The 17206-nt window shown below is 46.1% G+C and overlaps 5 protein-coding genes across 5 annotated transcripts; 3 read left to right on the top strand and 2 right to left on the bottom strand.

Moving 5' to 3' along the window:
* Positions 1-35: 35 nt before the first annotated feature.
* On the top strand, positions 36-1861 carry LOC119551275. The gene is made up of 2 exons (XM_037860541.1): positions 36-1365; positions 1424-1861. Exons 1-2 carry the CDS (start codon positions 157-159, stop codon positions 1778-1780), a joined length of 1566 nt encoding a protein of 521 aa, XP_037716469.1. The 5' UTR covers positions 36-156; the 3' UTR covers positions 1781-1861.
* On the bottom strand, positions 1819-3184 carry LOC119551277. Its single transcript, XM_037860542.1, has 3 exons — positions 2540-3184; positions 2298-2481; positions 1819-2244 (listed from the first exon to the last, which is right to left on the bottom strand). Exons 1-3 carry the CDS (start codon positions 3110-3112, stop codon positions 1877-1879), a joined length of 1125 nt encoding a protein of 374 aa, XP_037716470.1. The 5' UTR covers positions 3113-3184; the 3' UTR covers positions 1819-1876.
* An 82-nt stretch (positions 3185-3266) lies between these two features.
* LOC119550018 (V-type proton ATPase subunit D 1) lies at positions 3267-4357 on the top strand. Its single transcript, XM_037858442.1, has one exon. It carries the CDS (start codon positions 3374-3376, stop codon positions 4112-4114), a length of 741 nt encoding a protein of 246 aa, XP_037714370.1. The 5' UTR covers positions 3267-3373; the 3' UTR covers positions 4115-4357.
* Positions 4358-4518: 161 nt separating this feature from the next.
* On the top strand, positions 4519-6280 carry LOC119550016 (translation initiation factor eIF-2B subunit gamma). The gene is made up of 4 exons (XM_037858439.1): positions 4519-4768; positions 4830-5338; positions 5394-5534; positions 5619-6280. The coding sequence occupies exons 1-4, from the start codon at positions 4612-4614 to the stop codon at positions 6183-6185; spliced, it is 1374 nt and encodes a 457-aa protein (XP_037714367.1). The 5' UTR covers positions 4519-4611; the 3' UTR covers positions 6186-6280.
* LOC119550017 (putative mediator of RNA polymerase II transcription subunit 26) lies at positions 6191-12285 on the bottom strand. Its single transcript, XM_037858441.1, has 3 exons — positions 12082-12285; positions 7367-7819; positions 6191-7308 (listed from the first exon to the last, which is right to left on the bottom strand). Exons 1-3 carry the CDS (start codon positions 12084-12086, stop codon positions 6426-6428), a joined length of 1341 nt encoding a protein of 446 aa, XP_037714369.1. The 5' UTR covers positions 12087-12285; the 3' UTR covers positions 6191-6425.
* Between the last annotated feature and the right edge of the window lie 4921 nt (positions 12286-17206).

The raw sequence follows: 17206 nt of genomic DNA, 5'->3' as shown, positions 1-17206 counted from the left end.
AAAAAGCCTAAGTTCAAAACTGCGGTCACACTGACCGCGTCTTAAAAAAAAATAAAAAAAGTATTGACCAAGAAATATTGATTATCGCCCACTGCCAATCGCGTCCTGCCAAAAGAACCAGTCAACTAGTTAGCCCAGGCCCAGATCAAAACCGAAATGCCCAAGGAAGACGCGGAGCCATCGGCCGGTGGTGTTCCAGTGGTCGCCAAGGAAAGCGATGTGCCTCCCGCGGAAAATGCGACACACAAGGAAAGCGACGCCTCTGCCCCAGCCTCTGCCAGCGCCAGCAGCGCCTCGACCACGCCCCCGCCCGCCCAGGACGACGCCGAGGAGGCGGAACTGCTGGAGCGGATGCGCGGTGATGCAGTGGGCAACACAATGTTCAGCAGTCGGTTCATCCTGCAGACGGTTTTGAAATTGGTGGAGCTGCAGCCGGAATCGCCACTGGAACAGCAGCTGGAGGACGACCTGTGCAAGGTGTGGGACATGTCGGTGTCCCCCGAGGTGGTCACACTGCTGCTGGAAAACGAGGCCATCGATCCCATCATGTACTCCCTGATGGCCGGCTGTGAGGATGTGCGTCTCTACGAGATTCTCATCGGCCTGCTGGGCAACATGTGCGCCCAGGTGGAGTGCGCCGAGCTGCTCACCTGCAATCACAGCACCATGGAGACCCTGTTCAAGCTGACCAACTGCATGGACACCGCCATGCTGATCCAGCTAATGCGACTCTTCCAGTACATCATGGCCCACGTGCTCAGCGGCAAGGAGCAGTTCGCTGTGGACTGGTACGTCTGCTTTGCTGCCTTCGAAAACTCCGCCCAGAATCTGGGCAGGATTCTGCAGCAGTCCGTGAGCGATGAACTGCTAATAGCGGCGCTGAAGGCCACCAATGCTGTGCTGGCCAGTTGTGCCCTGGTGGAGGAGGAGAACGCAAAGACTACATTGAATTTGAAGCCATTTGCGCAGGTCTTTCTTGTTCCGGAGCTCTGCGATGGCGTCAACAGCGCCTTTCTGCGACTTATGCGCGATGATCAGGCCAAGCTGGCCGACGAGGAAGCTGGCGAGGAGAACGGAGAGGCCGAAGTGCCACCCGCTGCCCAGGACAGTGATGAAGATGCCGACGTTGGCTACGACTCGTGCGGGCCGAAAATAACCTGTGATGTGGAGATCATTCAAACCTACCTCAACATTTGCACCATTCTGGTCCAGTTGCCCGAAGCGCAAGCTTCCATGGACGTGTATGCACCCAGCATAGTCAGCTGTCTGGCGCGGATACTGCAATTCCTGCAACAGCCTCTGCAACTCATTCCATTGGGTGAAAGACAGGAGGAGTACCTGGAGGATCTGGCGCACATATGGAGTGTGAGTTAACGAACTTTTCTAAACCATTCAAAGTGTATTTTAAATATTCCCCTTACAGCGCCTCAAGTACTTCTATCACAAGGAAGCCTTCTTAAATCTTCTGGAGTTGTGGTACAGACTCAAGCAGCACATTGACAATTACACCGGAAGCGATCCAGAGACCAACGACTTCGAAGAGGACGAAGAGGAGGAGGAGGACGCTCCGAAGGAGCAGTATGTGGAGAATGCCTTCAAGCTGCTGCGCCTTTTAGCCTGCATGGTTATAAAAGCGGAGAACTCGGATCTCCAAGAGATTGGTGACGAAAAGGTGCAGCTCTTTGTGTCTGCGCTGAAAGCCGAAGAGGATGATGCAATCTTCTCAAAGGCCCTCGAATGCCTGAGCGGAAGTGTGGACAAGGAGGCGGGCCAAGCCTAAAGAACATACCTCCACGAAAGGAAAGACAAAAAAATGACTGAGATTGTAGCTTGCAGCACAATATATTCGTAACTTAGTGAGTTTCTATGTCTTTTATTATGGTACTTCCGTTCCAATGGCCTGAAGTTTTTGGCGCATCATATCGCTCCACGACTGTTTGCCCAGGCGGACTCCCTTGCCGCCAGTGCTGCTGACCTGCAATCGGTTTGTATTCGAATTGCCGAGCAGGAATTTGTTCTTGTCCTCGTTGAGAGCATGGGCTACATGCTCCAGTTCGGTTTCCAATTTCACTTCCGGGGCTGTCACCTCGATGTGGAGATCCTGCTCGATGGCTTGGGATATGTGAATGATAGCCTCTTCGTCCAAGTTGTGGGCGTCGATTTTGTTGTGGCCCACTAGCTCCGAGAGTTGGACATTTAGGCTGCCCCCTTTGCTCGTTACTTGGAGGTTGCCATGCACACCAGCTGGGAATTTCGAATAATTAATACATTGTTTGGGATTACTTCGATTTACTTACTCATATTGAGCTCCGCGGACTGGTGGACATGAACCTGACTGCTTTTGTGGACATTCTTGAGTTCCAGGCGTCCAGTTTGCGTCTGAAAGTTAGATTTCTCCACATAGCAGCAGTCGGTTACAATACTGCCAGCCTTGGTGGAGCAATTCAAGCTGTCTCCTTGCAATTTGTCCATGGAAATGTTCTGGGAAGAGGATAAATCAGTTAGTAATATGATAGGTCTATGGCCAATCCCTGTTTACCCCATTTTGCGTCTCTATTTCGGTGATCTTGCCCAGCAGCGTGCCCTGGCAGTTGATGTTGCCATTTTCGCTGTACAGGCTAATGTTGGTGGCCTTAACATTCTTGGTGAGAATGCCTCCCTCTGCCTTGACCTGCAGCAGCTCACTCTGGACTCCCTCCACCCGGACACTGCCCTTGGCCTGCACGGAGACATCGGAGCGCACGGGAATCTGCAGACTGCATTCCATCTGTGAGGGCTGCTCCGCCAGTTGCTTGACCACCACATTCACCACCTTGTCCTCGTCGGTTATCTTCACATCCAGCGAGACATTGGAGTTCTTGACCTGGCCACCGAGCAGTTGGGCTATGAACACATCCCCACTGGTGTACAAATGCACATCCGCCGGTTGAATGCGAAGGAAAATGTCGGATTTCACGTTGATCCTGGCAAAGGGATTTACATAATGGAGGATCTCCTGGTGGACCATGCGCTTGTTCACGGCCATGACTGACTTAATCTGCGCCCGGGACTTTTTCGCGTATTGCCGCAGGTGACTGTTTAATTGTGGCAACCACGCACGTTGCAGCAGCATTCTAAAAATGCAATCCAATCCTAAGAAAATATTGTTTACTTTCAAATGCAAAATCAGCTGTGGCTGTGTGTTTACCAACACTGTCTTCATTGCACTTTCAAGCACTCTCCGTTATCGATTGCCCCATGGCCGTAACCAACACTGCTGTCCGTCATTTTCCAGTTGGAGATTTTCAGTGTTCTGCGACGGTTGCAATTTTCTCGATACGCAGTTGAAAATATCTTAATATCCAGCCAATAAACGCCCGAAAAAAGCAACAAAATGTCCGGAAAAGATAGGCTACCGATTTTCCCGTCCCGTGGTGCCCAGATGTTGATGAAGGCCCGTCTGGCTGGAGCCCAAAAGGGTCACGGCCTGCTGAAGAAGAAGGCGGATGCCCTGCAGATGCGTTTCCGCATGATTCTGGGCAAGATCATCGAGACCAAGACCCTGATGGGCGATGTTATGAAAGAGGCGGCCTTCTCGCTGGCCGAGGCTAAGTTCACGTCCGGCGACATTAACCAGGTGGTGCTCCAGAACGTGACCAAGGCCCAGATCAAGATTCGCACCAAGAAGGACAACGTGGCTGGCGTGACCCTGCCCGTTTTCGAGTCCTACACGGACGGAGCCGATACCTACGAGCTGGCCGGTTTGGCCCGTGGTGGCCAGCAGCTGGCCAAGCTAAAGAAGAACTACCAGAGCGCCGTCAAGCTGCTCGTGGAGCTGGCCTCGCTGCAGACATCGTTCGTCACCCTGGACGAGGTGATCAAGATCACCAACCGCCGTGTGAACGCCATCGAGCACGTGATCATCCCCCGTATCGACAGGACACTGGCCTACATCATCTCCGAACTGGATGAGCTGGAGCGCGAAGAGTTCTACCGACTGAAGAAGATCCAGGACAAGAAGCGCGAGGCTAGGATCAAGGCCGATGCCAAGAAGGCGGAGCTCCTGCAGCAGGGCATCGATGTGCGCCAGCAGGCCAATATCCTGGACGAGGGCGACGATGACGTGCTGTTCTAAGTAGTATTACCGCGGATGTGTAGATATTCCAGCAATATTATTGTTAAACTAATTTTCTGTTTCCGTTCTGTAACCGTTCCCATATACTGTATGTAATTGTAATTATTCGCAGAGGGCAAGCCACAAAAATCTTAGCAAAAGTGTGTAGACTATTCCAATAAGCAGAAAAGTATGTATTCCATTTTTGTAGTGTAGTGTAAGCTGCGCCATCCATGCATTAAAGTCTTGTTGTTTCATACGAAATCTGTGTAATCCTGTGAGGAAAGCGAAAAAGGGAATTTTCATTGCAAAAAGGGTCATCTGACTTGTTTTATACAACAGCAAAAGCAACAAAAACAATGACGCGGTCACATGACAGCAAACATATGTCTGATTGGAAACAGTGTTGGATAATGCGCAAGTGGCCTCTTGCATTCCGATCAGCTGTTTGCGTGGCTTTTTTTGTATTTGCTCTGCACGCTTTTTAGCCGAACTTTATTAAGTAAAATCTCTTGATAATGACGAATTCGGAGTTCCAGGCGGTGGTCTTTGCCGCGGGGCGTGGCACCCGCTTGCCCGAAGTACTGGGGGATGCCCCCAAGTGCCTGCTGCCCGTGGGCCCATATCCCCTCATCTGGTATCCCCTGAATCTGCTGCAACAACACAACTTTTCAGGTAATTTCGGTGGTTAGATGTGAAATAATGGTTTTAAATGTTGGATCCTTTTCTCCCGCAGAGGTCATTGTGGTGGTCCTGGAGCAGGAGAGGCTAGAGATCCAGTCGGCTCTGGAGAACACCCCTTTAAAGCTGAAACTCGACTATGCCACGATTCCCAGCGACAGTGACTTCGGAACTGCGGACAGTCTGCGCTACATTTACGACAAGATTAAGTCTGACTTCTTGGTGCTCAGCTGCGACCTGGTCAGCAATGTCAGTCTGTACCCGCTGATCAACAAGTTCCGGGAGCACGATGCCGCCCTGGCGCTCCTCCTCTTCCCCAGCGGGTTCGAGTCGGATGTGGTGATGCCGGGGCCGAAGAGCAAGCACAAGCCGGAACGGGATGTGATTGGCATCCATGCCGCCACCCAGAGATTGGCCTTCCTGTCCGCCGCCAGTGACTGCGAGGAAACTCTCAATATCCAGCGGCATCTGCTCCAGAACCGGGGACGATTGGATGTCTACAGTCGACTAGTAGATGCCCATGTCTATGTGCTGAAAAAGTGGGTCATCGATTACCTACGTAGGGTAAGTAAGGGTGTTACTTTCAGATAAACATCCCTCTAATATTGTTCCCTTGCAGAAGGAGAATATATCCACCTTTAAGGGCGAGTTCCTGCCGCACTTGATCAAGAAGCAGCACTCCAAACGTCCGCTTAAAGTAGTCCAAGATACCACCTCCGAAGTAGGCGTGATCACCAAGAATGAGGATAACGTTCTGCATGTAAGTATATGTTAAACTCTTGGTAGACGTGGATAACAAAATCAAGATATATTTATTAACTTCCTCACTTTCACCCCATTTCAGTACGTTCCCCATTCTATCCTGGACCAAAAGATCACGCAGACCTCTCTGTTCAATCAATCTCTATCCCAAGCTCCCTATCATGGCGACGTGTTGCGTTGCTATGGCATCCAGGCTCCCAAGGAAGCAATCGGAGTGCGGGTCAACAACACCCTGAGCTTCTTGGCCATCAATCGCAAGTTGGCCAGCATCTGGAACGAACTGTGCGGCGAAAAGCACCCACTTATCTCCCCAGGAGCCCTGGTGAAGTCCACCCAAACAAAGGAGATCATAGCGGCCGACAATGCCAAGTTGTCCGAGAAGACCTCACTGAACTTCAGCGTTTTCGGACCGAATTCCGTTATCAATCCCAAGAACATTGTGGCCAACTCGCTCATCATGTCCAACGCCATTGTGGAAGAGGGCTGCAACATCGACAACTGCATCATAGGCCACCGGGCTCAAGTGAAGAGCGGTTCCGTGCTGAAGAACTGCATTATTGGACCCAACTACGTGGTGGAGGAGGGCACCCACAGCCAGGCGGCGCATCTGTCCAACGCGGATCAGTTCATGGAGATAGACATACAGTGAGCGGCTAACTTAATGTGGCTTCCTTTATTAACGAATTGAGTTAGAAGGCGGATTCTTCTAGCAGGACATTAAATATTACAAATAGGTACACAAAACTCGCGCAAGGATTTTCGGGCCTGACAGACAGCTGCGGGGGCGAGAGCTTAAAGCTACTTAGAGAAGGGGAATGTACACGAGAGGTGGATATTGGATCCGAGGGAACGACAAGACTGTTTTCTGCTCACTCCTCCGCCATCCTCCTCACTTCCTCCGCTCGTAGAGGTACTCATCCTCATAATACCTCGGCGTTGTGGCAATGAACACCTGCGGCCGGCGCTGCTGCAGCGATATGTTGATCTCCTCGGGCGTGCGGAAGACCTGCTGCTGCTGCTGCTGCAAGTGCTGCAGCTGGGGGGCGGCGGTGAAGAAGCGGTACGGCGCCGGCGTCACGGTCGGCGCCAGCGTCTGTGGCCTTTGCTGGTGCAACTGCAATTGGGGCTGGTGCAGCTGATGCAACTGCAACTGGGGCTGGACTGTGGTCACGGGCAGTGGCTTCCGGTAGGCCAGGGTAGTCGGCTGAGGTTGCGGCTGGTGGCGGATCTGCGTCACCACTTGTGGTTGCGGCTGAGCCTGTTGGTGGTGCTGCTGCGGCTGCTGTTGGTACTGTACCCTCACTTGGGGCTGCTGCTGTGGCTGCTGGTAGGCCACCACCTGGCGATGTTGCTGCTGGGGCTGTTGCTGTTGCTGTTGCTGCTGGTGATGTTGCTGCTGCTGGTGATGTTGTTGCTGCTGGTGATGTTGCGGCTGCTGATGCTGGATGCGTGGCCTTGGCGCGGCGGGCAGCTCCTCCTCCTCGTCATCGTAGCGCTCGTGCTCGTAGTAGTTCTCCGGGAAGTAACGCTCCGAGTAGCGCAGCGTCACATTGGGCTTGCTCTGGTGCTCCTGCAGGTTGATCGGCTTGTACAGGTAGTCGTTCACTATGTGGTACTTGGAGGACTGCTTGCAGATGTTGTCGTGCGAGGGCGGCATGCAGATCAGATGGATCTGGTGGAAGGTGAAGCCCTCGGGACAGATCCACGAGTGCTTCTGGCTCTCCTGGCAGTAGTGGAACACCTCGCAGCTCAGCGATTCGTCGGCATAGTATCTGAATTCGAATTTGATATTAAGAAATTGTTACTCATTACTTTCAGAAGAATACCCACCCAGAGTTCCTGTCCGTGCAGCTGAAGGAGGACTTGCTCAGCAGGGTGGACAGCCGATCGGGCTCCTCCACTTCTTCCTCCTCCTCCTCGCTCTCCTCGCTGAGGGGCTTCTTCAGCTGTCCCTGGATCTTGAGGTAGTTGCTCTGCTGCTTGGCATTTCGGTTGGCATACACCTGGCGCGGAGGCTCCTCCTGATCCTCCTCGCTGTACTCATAGAGCTGGCGCTGCTGCTGCGGCTGTTGGCGATAGGCCAGATGTGTCTGGGCCTGGGTCTCGAAGTCGTCCAGCTCCTCTTCGCCTCCGCTGGAGCTGACATCCAGGGATCGTGCCTCGAATCCCTTCGGTTTGGCCGTGGTGGCCGTGGCCGAGGGTGCTCCGGTGGCTGCTCCCTCCGCGCAGCTGGCCCACAGGCCTGTGGCCACAGCCAGGACTAGAAGAACGGCTGACGGGATGCTGCAATGAAAGCAATGGCCATCAATTGATGAGTCAGTCTGCTTTATGATATGGGAAACTCTGTGGCAACAAGACAATCAACCAAAAAAACGCGGGAAAATATTTCTGCGAACCTTTTCGCGAAGATGCCGCCAAATTGCAGCCAAAGAAGGCAGCATCATCGGATCGTCATTGGCATCGGCAGCCCAGCGACCAGTTATGCAAGAGACCAGACCAGACCAGCCAGGCCAGAAAACTTGTTATAAGGCAACACGGCAAGCCAAGTCCCCCAAGATCGAAACGGGCCACGGAGTTCGCTGCATGGAGATGCAACTGCGGCTGGGAAGGCAAGGAAAGCTGGGCTCTGGGAATCACTGATCATGGCAAACGCTTGTTACCCTGAGTAACCACAAGCCAAAATCAAAAGATTTAAACGTTTTGGGGAAACCATGTCCAGGTCAAACACTTGATCACAGTTTGGTATCACACAACTTGGCCTTAATGGCAAAAATAGATATGATTTTCCAAAGATTATATGTATTTCCTTTGCAAATCCTAAGTGAAACAAAGTCTTCAATTTTTAAAGCTTTTTGAAACACCCCATTCTATAGAAACTAGACTATCTTTCTAAAATCATTTTGTTTATTGGTAAAGTGATTCAAATTTTGTATAATATATAAGGCATACCAACAAGTGACAAGTAATCCACTAAACTATGTATACCAGGTGAATATTTATATGGTAATCGTATTTTCTAAATGTTTACTAACATATTAGAATAATGTAGATGTATGTCGTTACATCAGGCACCTTTACAATAGCCATAAAGGTTCCTAGTCAAAGTTTCTACCCCCTGCTTCGGGACTCTGATCCCATAGCTCATATACCCCACCAGCAGTCGGCATGATGAAGATGCTCAGCCTGCGGCGGGTTCAATTTGAACGCCATTTACCCGAGACCCGATCGCTGACTCGACTTGGCTGAATGTCAACTGCTGTTCATACGCATAATACATTGCTACCCCCGTCGAGAGGGGGGGGGGGGCATTCCTGGCCCGGAATCGCTGGCCAGTCCAATTAACCAATGTTACGTGCCTGCATCTAATTGGGGCCATAACCTCAAAGCCCGAGTAAGAGTGAGTCGCAAATAGTTGGGCAAGGTGAAATATGCTTGGAGCGGTGGTAATAAAAGCAAAAGTCCGACCACTGGACTTTTACTTTTCACGCCAATCCGAGTGTCCGCCTGGGAGTGACTTTGAACCCGGCTAAATACCCAGCGGATTGGATGCCATTCCGTTGATTTGGGCCAGGCCAATAAATCTGGAGAGCGTCTTATGCAAGTATCGAATTTTCCAGCTGGCAATTTGTCAGCCTGTCGCTTGGCAGCTGCAAGTTGCAAGTTGCAAGTTGCAAGTTGCTAGTTGCACCTTTGAACTTTAAGAGCTGGCTAAAAGAGTGCCACTGTTGCCTGTTGCATTGTCACTGTCAGCGAACCTTTTGCGCAACCTGCATGGGAATCCGGGGGAATCTGCCCCCAGGAATCCCACTCCATCTCCATCATCATCTTCATCCCCCATGCTCAATCCCATTCCCATCCCACCTGCGAGTCATGCAAATAGCTAGGCACATTCCTGGTCTGGAGTGCTCCACTTGCGCACCACTTTCGCAGTCGCAATAGCCAGTCTGTCTGCCATAAATGGGGAATTGGTTGCATGTCTCGGGATCTGTCTCTGCTTTTGGTCCAGATGCAGACGTTATCGCACTGCGGTTACATCATGCATATAGCATAGAGCATATACCATAGAGCATATAGCATATAGCAGTGGAGGCGATGCGTTGATGTTGATGCTTTTCGTCGGCCCCGATCCCCAATCCCCAGTCCCCTAGACCCGTTCCCCTTTGCTCAGCCACTTCTGGAAACCACAAGACAGGCGAAGCCGTCGGTTTCGTTATACATTCGAGTTAGTTGAAGTTAGTTGGTTTTTTTTTTGCCGTGTGTGTGTGTGTGCCACCGGGTTTTTCTTGCGTATGGAACTCGGACTATATTTGCTTTTGATTTCCTTAAATGTTGGGTGTGCGTCATGTTAGGCGGGCATTTTTGGGGTGACATAAGCGCCGGTCTAGGATTACGACATTTGGCAACCATGGTTGCACCTGCATTTTGATAAGTGTCTGGCTGCCTTCTTGTATAACTCACTGGGCATTTTCCTTGGGGAGTAGGCAGAGAATTAAGAGCTTGGCCCGGTCCACTTAGCGCCACAATCGCTTCGGCTGCCCGCTGTTTTCCATCCATTTCAATTTCCATTCGCATTTCCATTTCGCGGCTCCTTAGCATGTAATCGGTTCGAGTTCGTTGCCTAAGTCTTTTGTTTTCACTTGCTGTACTTTATCCAAGTGCCTAATTAAACACTGGCTCGTTAACACAACTCCCGATGCCATTAAACTGTGTGAAACATGAAAGCCCAAAAAATAAACCACATTGCACGGCATTAAATTTGTTTTTTTTTTTCACTTTTTGCCACATTTATATTATACTTTGTGTAACAAATTAAGCACTGTTAATGTGCGTGCAGTTGGGGCGGTTTTTTAATGTGCTGGAATTTAACGTTTGCCTGATTTCGGGCATCTGGGATAATGTGCCACCATAATTGCTTGGCAATGGGTTTTATGTTCCACCGTTTTTCTCTTTTCTATTTTTTTATGCCGTGGTAATTTTCACAAATCACAAATCGGTGACCTTCACTCGGGGCTGTCTTAAGTGGGTGTGTTTTTCTGTTTGCCCGCTTCGATGACGGGCGAAATCCAAATCGAGCCGAGGCAAAAAAACAAAAAAGTGAAAGAAATCAATTCGATGGCAATTTATTAATTGCGCCCCAAAACACACCCCATCAAAGGTGGCCAAAAATCGAAAGCCACTAAGTACACCCGGGGGCGGAGGTGGGCGTGGCCGGCAGCACGCTTGGGCAATTGCGCATTTCTGAGCGTCGCTGTAATTCCAAACGTTGAAATATTGCGTATACGCCACATGCGTCGCAGTGCGTGCATTTGATACAATTGCCACTCATATTCGCAGTCTCTTATATAATGGCCCAGGGCATGAGTAATCCACACGACCTGGCTTTTAGAAAGGACCAGCTTTGTGATGCAATCTGTCACGGAGATTGGATCTCCCTCTGTCCAGCAGGCGTGACCGTTCCGAGTCCTAATCGATTGATCTAGTCTCGGACATTCGATTGCCACAAAGCAAACATAAATTAAAGCCATAAGATCGAGAGATTGGCTAATCTACACAGGAACCAAAGATGATTGATGTTTCTATTTATTTTGCCACCAAAAAGTATATTATTAATATGAAATGGGTGGGCTCACAACTGAAAATCCAATAGTGTTGCCGCAGAATATTCTTGAACTTTGTGAATTGGTTAAGACAAGCTAAACGAATGCAAAAAAAAAATTCTAGATACTGTGTTGTTAAATAAATGATTCAAGTGTCGCTCAGAATATTCGTGAACTTTAAATTCTTGGTAACTTGTTGCTCAAAAGGATAATACCAATGATTGTTATGATCACAAAAGATGATATAAGTATGTTTATAGGATCCCAATAAATCCAGAATATTTTTAGAGTGGTAATATCAAGCCCCTACAAAAGAGATCCTAACTTTTTTCTGTATAACAAATCATATAAATACAAATATAAATATTTTGTTGCTCAAAAGGTTTAATCCATTGGTTATTATGATCACAAAAGATGATATAAGTATATTTGTAGGATCCCGAAAAATCCCTAATATCTTTAGAGTGGTAATATCAACCCCTTACAAAAGAGATCCCAACTTTTTTCTGTGTAACAACTCATATAAATAAGTACAAGTATCCCCCTGGGTTTAAGGCAGCTGCCTCAATGAACTGGCGGCAAACAAAAGCGAAAACTCCCACGCCAAAAACACACACCGACAGAAAACGAACAGAAAAGATATAGAAGGAAAAGTCAGAGCAACAACGTCTTGGGTTGGGGTTTTCAGTCTCTGTTACGTATGTCGCTGCTGGGTTTTGAAATCGCCCAAAAGAATATTTCGTGGTTGCCAAGTGGCCCAGAAAATTGGGCCGAGAGAACCCCGGAGACCGAGACAATACCGAAAATGTTAATTATTGGTTGCAGCGACAGCAGCACGAATTTGTGGCCGCGAGGCAGGCCAAGTCCAGGTTCAGATTCCGATTCGGATTCGGATTCAGATCCCGGTTCGGACTATGATTCATGGTATCCAGTGGGTGTAGAACTTACTGCATTCTGGGGCGATCGCTTCGTATCGGTATCCAAATAATCCAAATAGCTTTGGCTCCGGATCACACACTGCACTCACTGGGGGATCGGATGGGTTCACTTTATGAGTCGGGTGTTTGTCTCTTGCTTTTCTATTTATCACTAGGTTGCACTGGGCAGCTCGGCTCTACTTCTAGCTGCTGCTGCTGCTAACGGTTCACTCGTCTGGCTCGAACAACTAAATGAATGACTTTCTTTGGCTTGTTTATGTTTTATACCAAAAAGTACCCTCGCAGCCGAAGCCGCCCAATGAGAGGCTAGTCTTGGCCGAGAGAACAGCCACTTCTCAGTGTCTCGGGTCTTCTCTCTCAGCCGTGGCTCTCCGGTTCTCCGTTTCTCTTTCTCAGCCCAGCTCAGGGGTCTCAAAACTTGGCTCAAAAGACTCGGCTAGTTGAGTGGAGTTTTCCTCATTGCCGTCAAGTTCGTTCCCCAAGTCTTTTGATTTGCACCACAAGAAAATCATTTTAAAACAGATACAAGATTATGGTAATGGTTAGAAAAATATGATGCATATGAAATATAAAGAATACATTCAAAACTAAAAGGTTGTTATTCAACTTTTATTTTTTATAATTAAAAAATACCTTTTGCAAGACCATTTTGCCCAAAACTAATTTTGGCTGATTTAGTAAAAATAAGTTTTAGATTTATTTCTTCAGTCGTTACGAGTATATATGCAAACACCCAAGGATCATTAGTTTTTGTCTGCTACCGAATTTTTTTTTAGATTTATGTTTCATGTTATACGTATAAATAGTTTTAATAATTTACATAATAGATTTTGTAAAATGGTAAAATATATAAGATACAAAGGGCACGATTTTAAAATGATCATTATATAAAATATAGGGCTATAATTTGTTATACCGTGTCCGCTGACAGGAGTTTGGTTTTAGCCTTGTCCATTAGTTTAGATTCATGTTTCATATTATAACTAAAAATAATTTTAATAATAAATTTTGTAAAATGGTAAAATATATATTTTAAAAATGATCATTACACAAAATATTCTGCTACAATCTATTATGACTTTATTGTTTCAAAACATTTGCGAAATAATCCCAGGAAAATCTTTACTGTGTCCGCTGACAGGGATTTGGTTTTAGGCTTGCCCATTAGTCATAAACCAATTGATATTACTCATACAGTCCAGTTCAAAGCATATTTCCCGAGAGATCTGTAACTGTTTGGGGTTTCGAAAATGGCTTCTACACATTTGCATCCATCAGATACACTTAAGTGGCCGTCGAACGGCCAGATAGAAGCTGCTCAGATATAGTGTAATTAACATTTTCGCTGTTGATTTTCTCAGCCTTCGCTGCGCATTTTGCATGTTTGCTATTTTCAATACAAGTTGCAGCAGCGGCAGCGCAGATAAAAAAAGAAATAAAAATCATTTGCGCCGGTTTCTTCAACGAGGCTGCGACTTCTACTACGAATACGACTACGACTGCGACTGAGATGCTCCCACAACGAACTTCAGACCGCAGAAAAACAAAACCTGTGCGGCAACTCATCCCATCTCAACTCATCTCATCTGATCTGCCGAACGAAATGCTAAAAGCTGCTCACCGACACACTCGGCCAACACACACTATATGTCTGCATTTGTTTGGCTAATATGAATTAATTTACAATGCTGAAAACGCCTACAAGTTGAGAGAGGTTTCCAGTGAGAGGGGGTTCCACCAACGCCTCCGACTGTTGAACTTTTGCGTTTCTGTGCCGCACTTGTAAATGCATCTGCATCTGCATCTGAATCTGACTCCCCGCCGCATCTCAATCCGCATCTGTATCTCTTCGAGCATTTCAATTGCTCGCCGTTCAATGTCTGGACACTGACCGCTTGCATATAGCCGCAGATATCTGGCGTGGCTAACTGTCTATATGTATATCTATATACAAACGATTTGGCAATATGCATGCAAAGAAGCGTAACGCAAAGAAAGTGCAGCAGCAGCTTGTTGTTATGATTGCCGCCGCTCGAATAAAAATACAAAAAACGAATAAAAAACAAGTGTTTGAAGCCTGCGATTTTCAGCCAGGTGATATAACAAGTTCACATAATTTGCTGGCTTTTCTTTTCGGTTTCTTCTCTCCAACCATTCCACATTACATTTTTGCACTGCTGATGGCATACGGGCCGAGCAAACAAATTCAGCAAACTTGCAAACAGCCTCACGATCCGAGGGATAATTGCAGGGTGGCGGCTAATCAAAATTATTCCCAGGCGGGTGCCTCAATTATGAGCCATAATTAATAAATGTTTTGTTGTTTATTAGTCAGCGCAAAAGGGAAAAACAGGTTGCACACACAGAAATATGCATTTCAAAGGCACGGACCTTGTTGATTTTATATGATGATTAATAGTCGTGATTTCCTTTTGAGATTTATAAAAGGTTTATTTTGCTGACCTTACGTTTTGATAATATAATCTTATCTAGAAATTATTGAAATAAACAAAATTATAGTTCAGCTCATTGTTCGATTCTTACATTTTTATCATATTGATCTTTACTTAGTTATAATTAAGATTGATTAATTTCGAAAAAGTGTATTTGCTTGGACTTAAGATTTAACAATATAATTTTAACTCGATCTTATAAAATATAATCATTATATGTATATCAGCAATGGGATCTACTAAGGCAGCATTCGTTTTTTAATAAACATGTTTCTATTTTTTTTTCAGCTTAACTTGCACATACAATTTAAATTAATCGCTACACCCTAAACAATTATTTTTTATGAAAGTTTTGTTTTCCTTTTGCCTAAAGGCTTGCCGAAAAAACATTGCACCTGTAACTGCAATGTCGCTGACTCCCAACAACGATTGTCCCCTAATAACACGGGTAAAAATTCATTACACGAACTAACTGGCTAACTGGCTAACTGGCCAACTGCTGGCCATTATGCAAAGTCCAAGTCCAATCCGAGCCATTCCATGCCAAAGCCATTCCAAAGCGGCACGTTTCGAGGAAGTTGATTGTCACAAAACCTCTCATAATCATAACTGTGTTTGCTGTGCCCCATCAGCACTACAACAACAATGGCTGGTTTGGTAGTGGCAGCGTAGAAACAACAACCACGACGGTCAGGTTCAATGGGGGAAATTATAGGCATTGCGGCCGCAAAAAACTGGAAAAAATAATGTTAAACTTAAATCCGAATTGGGCAAGAGACCTGGCCAAAAATTAGCCCCTGCGTATTACCATTTTGGCTCAAGTTGATTACCACTCAAATTTTGGGCTGTAATGTAAATAGGAGAACTTAAAATATCTATTAAAAAGCTCATAAAAAATATATATCATATTACCTTTCTTTCTTTTAATTTTATTGCAGCTCTAACATTTTCGGAAACAATTAAAGCAAAATTTTTTTTCAGTGCAACACAGAATTGACCACTTGAAAAGTTTGCAACGGACTCTGCCACCAAAAAAAAAAGAAAGACAATAAAATTATGGCAAAATATATTTTGCATGTGTCCATAGTCCACTCTTTTCTTTATTAACTAATTAGCCCCAATGCTTAATGCTCCACATATTTTCCAACTGAGATGCGAGTGCGTAAGTTTGGGTTATGTCACTTGTTTGGTTTTCCCTCTTGCCAATCTCAATCTCCACAAGCGATGGGGTTTCTCAAGAATTGCGACGTTGTATCTTGATGGTAAAAGCGAAAGTAAAATGCGGATCCATTTGCGTTCTAATAGACACGTCGCTCAAGAAGTTCAAGGTCGCACTCGAAGAGTGGCGAATCGAAATTAATTACATCGAACGCGCCCCGAAGTTCCCTGGGCGTTGTTTGAGCACTCCATTAATGACTTGGGGCTGGGATCTGTTTTAGATTAGCAGTTCGTTTAATTCACACACGAATGGATTGAGTAATTTTGCTCAGACATTTCGAGGGGGTCTGTAGGTTCTCTATAACTGGAAAGGTTAAATAGTATTATAAATATTCAATTGCTAGAAAATACCATTTATTGTATAAAATGGAAATAAGATTACAAATATGAAATATATATGTATTTCTTAGTTTTAAGATTACTTATAACATTTCTAATGTTTGTTAAAATTATATATAAGGCTAAATAAGGTACCTATTTTGGTAATACTATAATCTTAAATCATAAAAGCATTAAAACACTTTTTAATAAATTTAAAAGAATTCAACAAACCAATCTTAAAACTTTTGTTGTAGTTCCTTTGGGAAACTTACTAAAGAGCAGCTTACCTTCGACTTTGTTATGATCTTTGAAAGTTATTTAATAGATGATTAGAGACCCAGCAACTGACATCACCCGCCAGCATCCACCGGCAATCACACACCCACAATTAGCGGGCAGTCGGCTCCAAAAACCGTTGGGATTAATTCACCGCACATTCACAGCGTCATAAAAATTATAACCATCGTTTACGCCGAGTCAACAATGGCCAAGTATTAGACCATAAAGCCAAACTCGAAAGCCGGAACTTGTCCGCCAGATGATTTGTAAGTTTTTCGGCTGGATTGTTTGTTGATTGTTTTCCGTGGCTATCAAGATAAGATCGGATCAGATTAGTGGAAGTTACGTGTCAGCACCAAGTCGTTGCATTTTCCGTTTTTTGGCCCGGAAGTGACTGTGAACTTGACATTGAGGGGGCGTGCCCCGGAGCCAAAGAAATGCAAATTTCTGCCCGTTCTCACAGCTCACAAAAAATATAAGGTATTAGAGCGGAAGGAAGTGGAAATCGCGATCGAACTTGACTCAGAATTCGCACATTATGGTTAACAACAAACAGTTGATCCAAACATGATGACAAAAAAATATTTTGTCATTACTTAAGCAGTTAAGGTATAGAAAACGGTACGGAATTATAATCATACAATTATATCATTAGTTCACTCAGAGAAAAAGTCAAGTATTTCGTGCTTGAATCAAATATTTTGAGTGTCAAAACTTCGCGAAGCATAGAAAATCCCAATGTCGAGATCAAAGTAAAGCATTTAAGTTCGAATTTTAAAGACAGAAAGTATTCGATTTAAGTACGTTTATAGAACCTTTCGGTCTAAAATCAAGAATGAATAACTCTTAAATGTAGTCATATTC

The sequence above is a fragment of the Drosophila subpulchrella genome, chromosome 2R (assembly GCF_014743375.2).
Source record: "Drosophila subpulchrella strain 33 F10 #4 breed RU33 chromosome 2R, RU_Dsub_v1.1 Primary Assembly, whole genome shotgun sequence".
Classification (NCBI taxonomy): domain Eukaryota; kingdom Metazoa; phylum Arthropoda; class Insecta; order Diptera; family Drosophilidae; genus Drosophila; species Drosophila subpulchrella.
This window is presented reverse-complemented; position numbering and strand designations above follow the sequence as displayed.